Source organism: Hipposideros armiger, unplaced genomic scaffold (assembly GCF_001890085.2).
Source record: "Hipposideros armiger isolate ML-2016 unplaced genomic scaffold, ASM189008v1 scaffold_85, whole genome shotgun sequence".
Classification (NCBI taxonomy): Eukaryota; Metazoa; Chordata; class Mammalia; order Chiroptera; family Hipposideridae; genus Hipposideros; species Hipposideros armiger.
In genome coordinates, this window is record NW_017731435.1 from 888,866 (window position 1) to 902,158 (window position 13,293).

The following is a 13,293-nucleotide window of genomic DNA, read 5'->3' on the forward strand; positions in this document are numbered from 1 at the left end:
CAGTCCTGCCCCTTTGAGCACCTGGCTGTGGGTCATGCCAGTGTCCCACTGATCCTGTGGGCTGTACCTGACCTGCAGGGCTGGGCTCTGGCACAGTTCCCAGGCCCCCTTTCCTGATGGGCAGCCTCCCAGCCCAGGCTGAGCAGTGCTGTCCCTACGGACAGCCCCGGGGTCCAGGTTCACAGCCCGCACAAAGCAAGGACAAGGGGCACAGGAAGTTCCCAAGGGTCCGGCGCGTGACCCGCTGGTGGGGGGTGGTGCAGGGCGCAGAGAAGTGGGAGCAGCTTCCGACCCAGATGCCTTTAATTGACCCAGTCCCCGTCAGACTGGGGGACAGTGCTGCGGTCGGGGCCGTGGTGGCATGCAGTCCTGGCTACAGTTGTCCTCACCGCACAAAACTTCTGCTCTAGAACTATCGGAATGCACGCTTAGTACCGAAAAGAGCATTCTAGCTACAGGACCCTAGAACTGCCCCGGAGACGGGCGACTAGAGGTGAGTTTTGGTCCTTGGAAAAGTGTACAGTGGCTGCAGGAGTCCTGCCGGGAGCCGCCCTGCACTAAGCTCCCGATGAGTCCCTGAAGTCACAGCAACCCTGGGGCTGCTGCGCGTGGGACGGGGCAGGTGGCAGAGCCCGGGCTCTGCGGGGCAGTGGTTCACGCCCGGCGGCGGAGCAGACGCCGAGCCTCTCGGCCTATCCAGGTCACGAGGCCCCAGGGGTTCCCGCGGCCCTACTGGGGTGGCTGCCCTGCCTTCGCGAGGCACCTGGGCTGGGGCCCCTGCGCTGCCCCTGGCAGTGAAACCTCCCCAGAGTCAGCCCTCTCCTTGGGGGAGCGCCTCCTAACAGGCTCTGGGGCCCGAGAGGGAGTTTCTGGGGAGGGGCAGGAAGACCAAGCACCTTTCAAAGAAAGCCCAGCAAAGGGGAAGCGACACGGTGAGCGGTCCCAGCAGGGTGTTGGCACCCCCGCCGCTATGCCTAGGACAGGGAGGTGATGTTGGAGCGTCCGCCAGGGGGCGCCATGATCTTCTGGGCTGTGCGTCTGGCGATGTGGTCATCCGCCTGGGATCCTGGGGAGAAGCGGCCAAGGCGGGGAGTGAGTGGGTGGAGGGGTCGCAGACAGGACGCGCCCGAAAGGCCAGGGCTGCAGAGCCCACACCCACCCGCACCACCGGGTCCCCGATGCCCCGGGATGGCCACGGCGCGTAGACCAGGCGACCGGGCAGGGGACGGAGGTCAAGGGTGACCGTCTCTGGGGAGCCCATCCACCCACAGCATGGGCCCTCCGATGGGTCTTGCGCCACCCTTCATGCACACGGGCTGAATTTCAGAGGGGACCTTCCCCTGGCCCTGTGTCCCCAAGAGGTGCAGGGATTGCCATCACCTCCCTGAGAGGATGACACAAGACATCATGGTGGATTGGCCCCCACCCCTGGGCTGGAAAGAGAGAGGGAGAGTCTGGCTCTAGCCTGCAGGGACAGCCCTGGGCTCAGGAAGAATCTGTCACAGCGGGCTGGAAGCACAGCCAAGACCCTGACCAGAGGCGAGTCCAGCAGCCTGCACACGGGGGCCAACTGAGCCCCCCGAGGCCCAGCAGCATGGGCCCGAGCGCACGCCGGCCCCTTCCTCGCGTGCATTTCCCGGGCTGGAGCTGCACTCCCACGTGGTGCGCGGGTCAGGCAGAGGCCGGGCATCCCACGCTCACCTAGGGCCCAGTGACAGGCCCCTCTTCAGCTTGGCTGATTCAAGGTGGGGGCACCCCAGCCCCCCTGGGGCAGACGCTGGGCAACCGGAAGCCCAGCCCTGGTGGGCGGGGCCTCAGCCTTCCCGCCCTCACCCGGGGCAGCGCCCCCCACACCCAGCTCACCCGACAGGCTGAACCCCGACTGGTGCAGGTTGCGCACGGGCGGCACTGAGATCTTCCCGGGGCAGGACGCACGGGCCTGGGCGCTGCCCCCTGGCTTGGCGGGCACCATCACCTCGTGGACTGGCCCGTCATAGAGGCCTCGGGGTACTCCGTGGACCTCCGCCAGCTGCAGGCCAAAGGGGCCGAGCGTGAGGGGCTTGAGCCACCTGGCAGCTGGAGGGCAGGGGCTCCCTACCCCAGAGCCTGGCCCACTCAGCTCTGCAGGCCCTCTGGGGCTCAGAAGCTCCCAGCTCCCCGCCAAAGGGGCATCCACCTCACGTGCACAGACACCCACTTTCCTCCCCTTCTCCCCCCCCACACACGTGTGCCTACCCCCACACACGTGTGCACACCCGCCACCCTCTCCCTCACACACACGTGCACCCCCCCACACGTGTGCACCCGCCTCCGTCTCCCTCACACGTGTACACACACCCCTCACACGTGTGCACACCCACCTCCGTCTCCCTCACACGTGTGCACTCACTGCCCTCTCTCACACACGTGTGCACACACCCCTCACACGTGTGCACCCGCCTCCATCTCCCTCACACACGTGTACACACCCCCCTCACACGTGCGCACACCCGCCTCCATCTCCCTCACACGTGTGCACTCACTGCCCTCTCTCACACACGTGTGCACACACCCCCTCACACGTGTGCACACCCGCCGCCCTCTGCTCAGACAAGTGGCCCCACAGAGGAGGCTGCTGTTTGGAATTGCAAACTGGCCCCAACAGTGTCTGCCTTGTCAGAAACCATCGTCCTGCGGTGCAGCCCGCTCCAGCCCTGAGACGGGGGCCCTGAAAATGGCCGCCAAAGTCAGAGGCATTCCCAGTAGCCACGGCAGTGGACACATGGTCCCCGATCAAGGCCCACGGAGCAGGCCCGGCCGGAGGACAAAGCTCCTGGAACTCCCGCCTCGCCTGCCCGCCGGGGCCATACCCTGTTGCGCGCCTTTATCCTCTTGTACACGAAGTCTGGGAACGTCTTCCGAGGAACGAAGCGGCCAGCCCCCGGGGTGACACACACATTCCCGTCCTCCAGCACAACCCTGCCCTGACTGATGACGACTGTGGGGACGCCTCGGCACTCGACGCCTTCGAAAATGTTGTACTCCACATTCTGAGGACACAGGGCCGAGGGTCCAGCACCACCCACAACTCCTGCTGTGGGGGGCCAGCGTCCCTGAGGACCTCTGAGGAGACACAGGGCCTTCCAGAGCACAGGAGGAGGTGGCCACAGCCTCCTGCGCCCGTTCCTGAGTGCCATTTTTTAGAAGGACAAAGGGCACGTGGACAAGCCTGCACTGGGGCTATCTGGCCCATACTGCAGTCTCTAGACAGATGTCCCAGCCACGCGTCCTTGTGTCGTCCCCAGAGCCCCGGGAAGGACCCCAGACCCCAACCCTGCCCCGACCCTGCCCAGGGCCTGGCTTCTCTCACCAGGTTGTGGCTTTTGGCAGAGATGATTTTTGTGGCCCTGGGGTTCCATATAACCAGGTCAGCGTCGGAGCCCACAGCCACTCGCCCCTTCCTTGGGTAAAAATTGAAGATTTTGGCTGCATTTGTACTGGTCACAGCAACAAACTCATTCTCGTCCATTTTCCCCGAGGCCTGAGAAGCAAGAAGCCAAGCTGAGGGGAGGGGACGCCCTTCCTGACATCTGGTCTCGAGCTTCGGGGGGACAGTGGCCCCTGCCCCCCAGGCAGCAAGCAGCCAACCCCCCCCTCAGGGCACCAGTCAACGGGTCCGTCTCAGTCAGCCTGCCGGTGGGACCCTTCCTGCGGACTCTGTGGGTGAAGAAATGGAGACGCTTCCACAGCGTCTGTGTTCCCTGAGGGACGTGACTGTCTCCCCGGGTGGCCAGGAGCCCGTGTGAGGACGGGCAGTGAGGGCAGCCGGGGTCAGGACCTTGGCCCAGGGAAGAGCTCGGGGCTGGAGTTGGGGGGCACAGGGGACAGAGGATGCCGGGCAGGGCTGAGATCTCAGGAGTTCTGGGGACATTACTGGCACCTCAGAGCGAAATCCCATTGGGAAGGGGCCCCAGGAGGGCCCGGCTGCTCATGGCTGAGGGGCCTCCTCTGGGGGGACCAGAACCGGTGTGTGAGGTGCCCCGGATGGCAGGGCTGGGGGTCGACAGCCTGGGGCCCACACACTCGACTGTTCCACGCGGTGCCTTTTCTGGGCAGGTGGCTTCACGGCCTGCGTGGGCTGGCGGTGCCCGCGGCCTCGGCACTCACCACACACTTCTCCCACACCACCGACATGCGCTCCTCCACGCCGTTGGTGCCCTCGGGGATGAGGGTGAAGTTGTCTTTGCCGACAGCCTTCTGGGCGGTGCTGAAGGTGCAGTGGGCACTGCCAGTCACCTGTAGGTCCCCACTGAGAACAGGCTGGGGTCAGCGAACCCGGAGGGGCCTGGCCGGTCAGCTTTACCCCCACATGGCCAGTGTACCCCACAGGAGCTAGAGGCTGTCTGCGAGGGCAGCCTCGGTGTCGGGGGCACAGGGGGCAGATCAGTGTGCCCTGGATTGGACTGGAACTGCTGGCAGGTCAAGGTCACAGAGGGGCATGGAGCACTCGGGCAGCCCCCAAGCCGCCCCTTACCTGGACAGCAGGGAGGTGAGGTGGTCTGCAGTGGTGGGGTCCGGGTTGATGGGGGGTGAAGTGACAAAGGCCGCAGCCTTGGCCCAGTTCTTGCTCCAGTAGTGCGAGCCGTCCGTGCCCAGGCTGGCGGTGATTGGCTCCCCAAACACGACCACACCTACAGCGAGGCCCATGAGAGGCGCCCCAGCAGCCTGCACGCCCCCAGGATTCGGGCAGGGTGGAGGCTGGGCACCCCTCAATTGCCCCTTGATTCCCAACCCTGGACAGCCTGTCCCCCTCTTCAGGGGCACCTGGCACTGGGCAGGCCGGGGTCCTCTCCGTACCCACTCTCTCACACTCCCCTGCTGGGCACTCCGCTGGGTCACAGGCTGGAGTGAGACCCAATCAACTCACTGCCCACCCCCGCCCGCCCCCACCCAGCCCCACCAGGCCCCAGCCTGGCCATAAGGGACCTGGGTTCTTCTCACTGACCCACTTCCTTCTCCAGCTATGTGGGTGCTTTGTGAGCAGAGGGCAGCCCAGCTCCTGGATGTATGGAGGTACCCAGCTGTCAGTAATGTGGGGCTCCCGGTGGGGGCCCGCTGGGCAAGGTTCCACTGCACGCAGAATCAGCCCCGCCCCACCCACAAGATGGGACACCCCCGCAGCTGCACAGGGACTCCCACAAGCCACACAGCCACACCCCTGGGTCCCCAAGATGGGGAGGGCAGGCATGGAGAAGCGATGCTTCTCAGGAGGGCCTGTCCCTCTCTGAGCCTCAGTCGAGCCAGCCGAGCTTCCGGGAGGCCAAGAATGTGACCCTGGCCCCCCCGACCCTCCCCAGCATCGGGGTCGAGGCCCAGCACTCACCCCTGCGCTTGGCGTGGGCCACCACGTCGGCCGCACCCTTGCTCATCACCTTGGTGACATACAGGGGGCAGTTGGCCTGCTTGGCGATCGTTATAGCTCGGTACACAGCTTCAGCCTCCACCTGGGGACAGGGACACTCAGGCCATAAGAGGGCACTGGGGCCTCCTGACCAGTGTGGGCATGGGATGCCAGGTCCTGCCCCCGAGGGGGCACCCCTGGGGGGTGAGGACCCCAGCCTGGGCCTCGGTTCCCATGCCGTTCCCACCGCCTTCTCAGCCTCAAGTACTGGACTTAGCGTGACCAGTGGTCACGGGGGACAGGTGCCTGGGGGGGAGAGCGGGGTGTGAGTCACACCTCCCAGGTGAGGACAGCGTGACCGCAGCCCTGCCTGGGCCTTGGGTTCAGGACCCAGCCCCAGAAGGCAGTGGCATCTGGGGCGCAGCCAGTGCTGGGGTGGCCTCAGCAGGCACAGCTCCTACCTCCTCGGGGCGGCTGAGTACGTGGCCCTCGGGGCCGGTGACACCAAGCTCCAGCAGCCGCTTCTGCTCCTAAAGAAACAACAGGCCACAGTCCAGCAGGGCTGGGAGCTTTGGCGGGTGCGACCTCCACTGCCCGGGAGACCCTGCTGCCCGGGCTGAGTCCTGGACCCCCGGGCTCCCCAGAATCCACAACCACAGAGAACTCAGACAGAGGAGAGGTCATTGGAGGAGTGACTGCAGCTCCCTGAACTACAGATGAGGAAATGGGACTTGGAGAGGGGAAGGGACTCGCCCAAGGTCCAGGGCTCCCGGCTGACGGGGCCAAGACGACCCCGCCACCTTGCCCACCGAGCGGGGTGTATACTGGGGGCTCCGCACAGCCGTGGTGGCATCTTCCGTAAGCACGCTCGCCCTGCCACAGCCGTGCCATAGCATCCCTCTTGTGTGAAGACGACACGGATGCCAGGCTCTGGCGTGGACAGTGCGGGAAGCAGAGCCCCGTCGACCCCACAACAAGACTCCCCGGCATGGCCGGCCCAGCACCTGTATGCTGAGCTGGACCACAAAGACACGCAACGCCGACGGCCTGCAGCTGAATGGACGGACGAGGACCCAGGCACCCTGCGTGCCCCTCCCCAAGTGTCACGACCTTCCTGTCGAACTAGGGATGGGAAAAGCCAGACGCCCTAGGATGGTTCTCTGCGGGCCTGGGATGCCAGGGAGGTGGGCTTGGAGGTGTGTGACCTCCATCCAGGCCCCGGAACCTCCAAGGGGCCCCGCAGCGCTGAGCTCAGGGGACACCAGAGGCACGAGGAGGAAAGTGTCACGTGCGGGGCCAGAGGCCATGGGCATCCCACCTCACAGCCTGGGGCCTAAGGGCAGGGCGAGTGGGCTCAGCCATCCTCAGGACCAGCACCTCCTGGGATGTGACTGAAGGACAGGCCACCGATGCCACTCGTGCGCTCACTGGTCAGAGGAACAAAACAAGGGTCCAGCTCCCAGAGGAGCCTCAGTTCACGGAGGCGGGAGGCCCTGGGAACCCGCCTCGGTCACCCCTCATGAAGCCACATTTTGGTTTGGGGGAATCTTTCATAAAACGTGTGATAATCACGGAAAACTCTGTTCCAGCACAAAGCTGCCCAGGCCCCCCCAAGCCCCTGCTGGCGTGACCTCGGACCCTGGGCCCGCGATTTACTGAATGTGTTCAACGTGGGCTCCCTCCGGGTCTGTGAGGTTCAGTGCTCATAGCTGGGTGTCCCGCGGCCGCCCCGCCCCCAACAGCCCCCGCACCTCGTCCACAATGTCCCCGTTCTCCGCGTGCACTTGGGCCACAGCTCCCAGGTCCCGGATGATGCTGAACAGCTCGTACATCTGGGGAGAGAGGGCGGCCGTGTGGGGCTGCGTCTCTCCCGGAAGCAGCCGAGACACACCTGCACTCCCTCCACGGGGCACGTACCTGGCTGTCGGTGCACTGACACCTGTCCTTGTACGCCATGAAGACCAGGAAGGAGTTCACACCTGGAGGAGAGGCAGGAGGGTCCGGTGCTCAGCCATCATCAAGGGGGATGCCCAGGGGGGACCCAGGCTGGCCAGGGCGGGCGGCCCGTCCCCACAAACACTCACAGACAATTGGCAATCGGGAGGGGTCAGCCCAGCCCAGCCCCAGCCCCAGCCCCCTACTGCTCCCAGGTGCTCCCCGCAGCGAACGCAGGTGAGACCCCTCGCAAGCCCCTCAGTAACCCCCACCCCTCTCTAACTTCATCTAACTGCCATGAGATTCACTGTGAAACTCTGATGTGGTTTTAGCTTTAGGACTTTTGATGAAAACAACTTAACCCTGTTTGACAGCACAGGCAGCAACAGATTTCAGGTTTTAATGCTGATGGTTTCAACGCATTCTCCTTCTAAAGATTCCAGGAAAACGCATAGCACTTTCCTTCACCCAGGGCCAAGATAAGGGAACCGCGGTGACAGCGGCAACCGCTGTGACCTCTTGTGAGAACAGTTACAGGCTACGTCCCTCAGATGCGGGAGGCAGGCTGCCTCTTAGTCTAGATCCTTCAGAAGTAGACTCGACCCTCGAATGGCTCTTGTCCAACTTCCCCCAATTCCTGGCCACCTGCCCTGGGGTCAGACGGAAGCAGAGTCCAGCTCAGCAGGGGCCGGGGGAGGGGGCTTCCCACCAGCAACCAGGGAAGCCCAGGCTCGGAGCCCGCCCGCCCTCCTGCAACCCCTCAGCCCGGCTCAGGACCACCACTCACCTTTGTCCTTGACCAGAGCCTCCAGCTCCTCCCTGACGCCCTCGTGCCAGCGGGGGACGTCCACATGCAGGGAGTAGTCGCAGCACGCCTCACTGTCCGCCCGTTCCCGCCACTGCTCATAGGCTGTCAGCAGGCTCACGCCCGCGTCAGGAAACACGTGGTCCACTGTGGGGGGCAGTGCAGTCAGCCGAGCCTCCCCCCCCCCCGCCCCCCGGGTCACTGGGAATCACCTTGGGCTCCAAGGAGGATCAAGTTCATGTTCCCAAGAGATCAGAAAGCACATTTGAGAAAAGCAGAGGTGTGGCCACAGGCACTTAAGCTGGGGGCTGATATGCAGTAAGCCCACCCGTTGGTTCTGCACAGAGGCACTTCCTGCCCCATCTCCCAGCCTCCCTCTGAGCAGAGCAAGTCCAGGTCCAAGCCACTCCGCTCCCCAATGGACACATCACCCCCCAAGGAGCGTGAGTGGCAGCTAAAGGCCGTAACCTCCAACGCAGGTCTCCACCTGAACCAGGCACACCTGGAGGGGGCAGGTGGTGCTGTCCGCGGGGCTGGACCTGGGAGCCAGGCCGGAAGGGGACGTGGGGGCCACGCTGACAGCATGCACCTTGAAGAGTGCCACACAAGGGTACACAAGGCCACTGTGCTGCCACCCTGCCATGCCAACCTCACGTCCTCTCATGGGCGAGGGAAAGGGTAGGGTGGCCAACAGAAGGCACACTCCCCTCAAGGTTACTGGAGAATGCCATGTCTTCCTCCAGCACAGCCCCATGCGGGGTCTCTATGCTCCCACAGTTCAGAGCAAGGACCCAGGACCCTGAGGGAGTAGGTGCCTGTCCCACCCTGCAGGCTGTTCACAGCTCCACCCTGGGGCTGACAGGTGGAGGAACAGATGGCTCAGCCGAAGCCAGCCCTGTGCCTGCAGCATCTCCGCAGCATCTCCGTCCTCACGGTGACCTCACAGCTTTCTGATGCCTTGGCACTGGCATGAGCAGGTGACATCAACCATGAAGGCGCCTGGCTGGCCGGGGCCACCAGTGACCAGCATGAGCAATGGCCTGAAACGACCAGTCTCCTGAGTCAAACGAAAGATGGACCCTGGTGGGTTTTCTTCACTTCATGGTTGAGTAAACCAAACCAGGCCATGATTTTGGCAATGACTAAATATGACATGTGAAGTAGTCCAGGGTCCTTAGGTGGCAGCAGTGACAGCATTTACTGAGCACTCACCACGCATCAGGCAAAACACAGCACAAGCTCGCTCACACCTCACAGCCTCCGGAGGAAGGACTTCATCCTCCTGCCTTGCAGGTTAGGAGAGAGTGACTTCCAAACGTCAACTCAGGTACCTGAGGTCCCACAGCCAGAGCACAGTGCAGCCAGGGTGCAGCGAGGTTTGTGAGACAGGTCTGCACCACAGTGGACACGTGTGCACTCGGCACTGCGAGCTGACAGGTTCAGAGCCAAGCGGAGGCTGGGCCCGGTGCCTCATCCTGACCCCTATGTCCTGTGCCTACCACGAGCGAGTCCACTGCATGAGCTGTCAGATGGGGCTACTCCCCTGAGCTCGGGGTTCTGAGGGAAGCATGTGAGCTGAAGCCCGGCACAGAGCCAGCACTAAAGACATGGTGATGCTGGTGTTTGCTGGCAAGGTAATAGCAAGTATTTTGTCATCCTTCTAAAAACACAGCCTCCATCTTTAACGTTTCTTGACACAGGCGGGGACTTTGTGCAAACCAGTCTTGGGGGGACAAGCGTATCTGACATTTTGGTGACAACCCCTCTGCTTGTCCAAAGCATTGGGTTTCCCAAGCTAGTCCTTTGCCAGCCACTGGCTTCCCAGGAAATAACAAATAACTGGGCACACGTCCATTTTCCCCCACAGAAACCTCAGGAGCGTTCCAGAGATGGCGCAATGGCTCAGGGTGAGAAACAGGGTGTCGACAGGGAAGATGCTCCGGGTTGGGGGTTATCAGGCTGAGGAATGCTAGAGGGGAGACAGGACGGACAAACCCCCACTGGGCGAAACTCTTCCTGTGACACACACACCTGCTAGAGGACCAAGGTGGGGGACGGACGCTGCCCTGACCTGCAGACACTCACATATCATGGTGGTCCCTCCCGCGAGGGCTGCCTTGGTGCCCTGGCAGAAGTCGTCGGCTGGGGTCATGCCCAGGACGGGCATCTGCAGCCTGGTGTGGACGTCGACTCCGCCTGGCAGGACCATCAAGCCATGGGCATCAATTGTTCTGATGCCCCCAGGGACGATGAGGTTCTCTCCAATTTGTCTGAAAGCAACAAAAAGACGTCACTGGTTAGGAAGCCCAGCTCGAAACACGACCGGGATCCCCGGCAACACATGGAGCCGGGAAGTGTGCACTTGGGCTCCTGTCTTTGGAAGAGGGTCACGCGGCCAAGACTTAGCGGGACTGCTGGGGGCTGACAGAGAGCAAGACACCTTGTGAAGTGACTCAAGATGCTCAACGGGGCGGGTCCAGCCCGTGCCATGCAGCTGCTCTTGTGGTGCCCGCTGTGGTGCCCACCTGCTCTCGACTGACTAGTGGCTGGAGCTGCCTGACACAGACAAGCAGAGAAGCAAGCAGGTGTGCTCAGTAAGCATTTACTCGGCAGCCACTGTGAGCCCGAGTCATACCAAAGCTGTGACAACACCAGAACCATGCCAAGTCTGTCATCGCTGAAGGCCTGGGCTAGAGTTGTTTCCAGGGAAAGAAAAACCATTTACGTGGGTTTCACCAAGGAAGAAACGTCCCAGATAACGTGTAATCAGTGTGCACACTCACAACCTCGGGAGAGACTTCGGGTAGGAACTCACTTTATCAAACCATCTTCCACATACAGGTCAGCGTAGAAGGACTGGTCATCGTTCACGACCTTCCCACCTTTGATCAGAAGGCGGTCGCTCTATTGCAAACAAAAAGAATGGGTGTACATTTTCTCCAAACGGAGGCTCCCAACAACATCTCAGTACAGCTGCTCACTCTGGATTTATGATGGAAACATTCAGGCACCATCTGTATACACAAAACCCGACACAAAAGCCAGCAGCATTCACTGTCCCCAAGGACCAGCAAAGGCAGCTGCAGAGGAGGCAGCCCCGCCCACCCCTAAGGCCAGGCCCTCACAGCACACACCCTCACTGCACTGGCCCTCCCAGCCCTTCCATAGGGAATTGCCTCCAGGAAATCTCTCTCTCTTTCAACACACACACACACACACACACACACACACACACACACACACACACACACACACACACGACTATCACAGACTATGACAAACACAATAGCAGAAAGAGTCTGAAATGCCAGGTAAGGGGGGAGGTGTGGCTGCTTCAAGGAGAGAAGGGCCTGGCTTTGAGGGGCTGATGCTGGAGGCAACTCAGCCAGGGATAATTCCAGGCTGGAAGCCTTCCATGCAAAGGCCTTGAGGCAGGAAAGAGCTTGAGGTGATACAGGACGCGAGGAATCTGGGGGATGGAACCTTCCAGAGGTTGGGGTGAGAGGCCCAGGGACAGGTGAGGGTGAGATGTGCTGGGCTTGGGGTGTCAGTGGGCTGCCACTGGGGGGACTTCCATAGGGGTCTAAGCATGCTCTGACAGGCGTTTTAAAGCGATCGAGTTGGCTCTGCACAGAACGGAGATTGTGGTGTCCGGTGACGGGAACGGGGCCATCACTTGGGCGGTTTCTGAGGTTGTCCCGGTGACATGAGGGGCCTTGGGCCAGGGTTACCTGGCTGATGAGAGAGGGACCCAGAGAGGCTGGAAGTTGGGCAACAGGAGCTGCCGATGGAGAGGCCATGGGGTGAAGGGCCAGGAAGTCACCCAGGGACCACCGGTGGGTGCAGGAGGCACCCCAAGTGGGTGAGCAAAGCAAGAGGGAGGCCAGCTCTCCGTGGGCTATGCCCACGGCGTGGAGGTGGGCACCGGGAGGGGGCTGAGCCAGGGCTTGGTAGCCATAAACCCTTCTAAGCATCCTGCCAAACAGCTGGAGGAGGTAGGCAGGAAGTGGGTGTTGTGCGATGGCCGTCGGGTGATGGTCTGACCTCAGGGAGAATAACGGAGAAAAACATGAAAAAGCAGCAGATGAGCAGAGTGGAGAGTGATGTAGATGTTGGCCGCACTTCTGCCATCATCTTGTTTGAGCCTCAAGGCTCCCGGTGACCCCGCCAGGCAGAAATGACAGCTACACGTCATGAGGTCTGGCCCTGGTGCCCACCCTGGCTCTGTAGGCACCATCAGCCTGATGCCAGGATGACCAAGCCACGTGGGGTGGTTAGTAAGAAGGCTGAGAGGCCACCAAGAAGGTAAATAATTCATTATGTAGGCGCCCATTACGCTAGTCTCTATTCTTATGCCTCACTGCTCGGGTTGAATTCTCAGGACCTTATTGGTTAAAGGTAAAGCCACCGCCCTAGGCTACAAAACTGCAGGCCTGTCCTTACACAGCCAGGAGCTAAGAATGGTTTTACACTTTATGTTGGTTAAAAACCATCAAAAAAAGAATATTTCATGCCTCGTAAAAATGGTATGAAATTCATATTTCAGTGTCCACAGCTAAAGTTTTATTGGAACACGGTCACACCCCAAAAGCTGACAATAGCTCCTGTCTGGCCTGTTAACGAGGTTTGCTGAGTCCTGCCCAGCTCCCGGGGGCCCTGCCCGCTCACATCACCGTTACCCACGCTGCCCGGCTTCTGCAGCAGGGCCCCCGCCCCCAGTGGACCAACGGGCCCTCAAATCAGCCCAAGGAGCACTGGCCAGAACAGGAAGGCTTCAGGGAAGAGGCCTGTGCCCTATGTCCCCTGCTCGCCACCCCCTGCGCGCGCGCGCGCACACACACACGGGCACCTGGACTCCGATTCTGGGAGCCTTCCTGAGCGACATGCAGCTGGGACGGGGTGCGATGCTCAAGGTGGGGCCGGAAGTCACCCTAAACCAGCCACCTTACCTGTGACCCGCCCGTGGGACAGGGACCTCCTGTCGCTCCCACACCCCGCGCCCTGAACCTCCCGCCGGCCCGGCCGCTGGTGGCTGGCGGGCTTCCCGCACCAGGCGGGACCCCCCCAGTGGGAGGAGAGCCGGCAACCTCAGGACCCCACCGCGCGGCCGCCAAGGCCAGATTCGGAGCTGGGTTCAGAGCGCCCGCCGCCCAGCTGGAGCGCAGGCCCCGCC

The 13,293-nt window shown here is 62.1% G+C and overlaps 1 protein-coding gene across 1 annotated transcript; it reads right to left on the reverse strand.

The window, feature by feature from the left end:
* Positions 1-275: 275 nt before the first annotated feature.
* On the reverse strand, positions 276-13,266 carry DPYSL4 (dihydropyrimidinase like 4). Its single transcript, XM_019644088.1, has 13 exons — positions 10,936-13,266; positions 10,206-10,390; positions 8,103-8,267; positions 7,298-7,359; positions 7,132-7,212; positions 5,842-5,910; positions 5,363-5,483; positions 4,514-4,670; positions 4,147-4,288; positions 3,350-3,520; positions 2,850-3,029; positions 1,864-2,029; positions 276-1,066 (listed from the first exon to the last, which is right to left on the reverse strand). The coding sequence occupies exons 2-13, from the start codon at positions 10,327-10,329 to the stop codon at positions 975-977; spliced, it is 1,530 nt and encodes a 509-aa protein (XP_019499633.1). The 5' UTR covers positions 10,330-10,390; positions 10,936-13,266; the 3' UTR covers positions 276-974.
* Between the last annotated feature and the right edge of the window lie 27 nt (positions 13,267-13,293).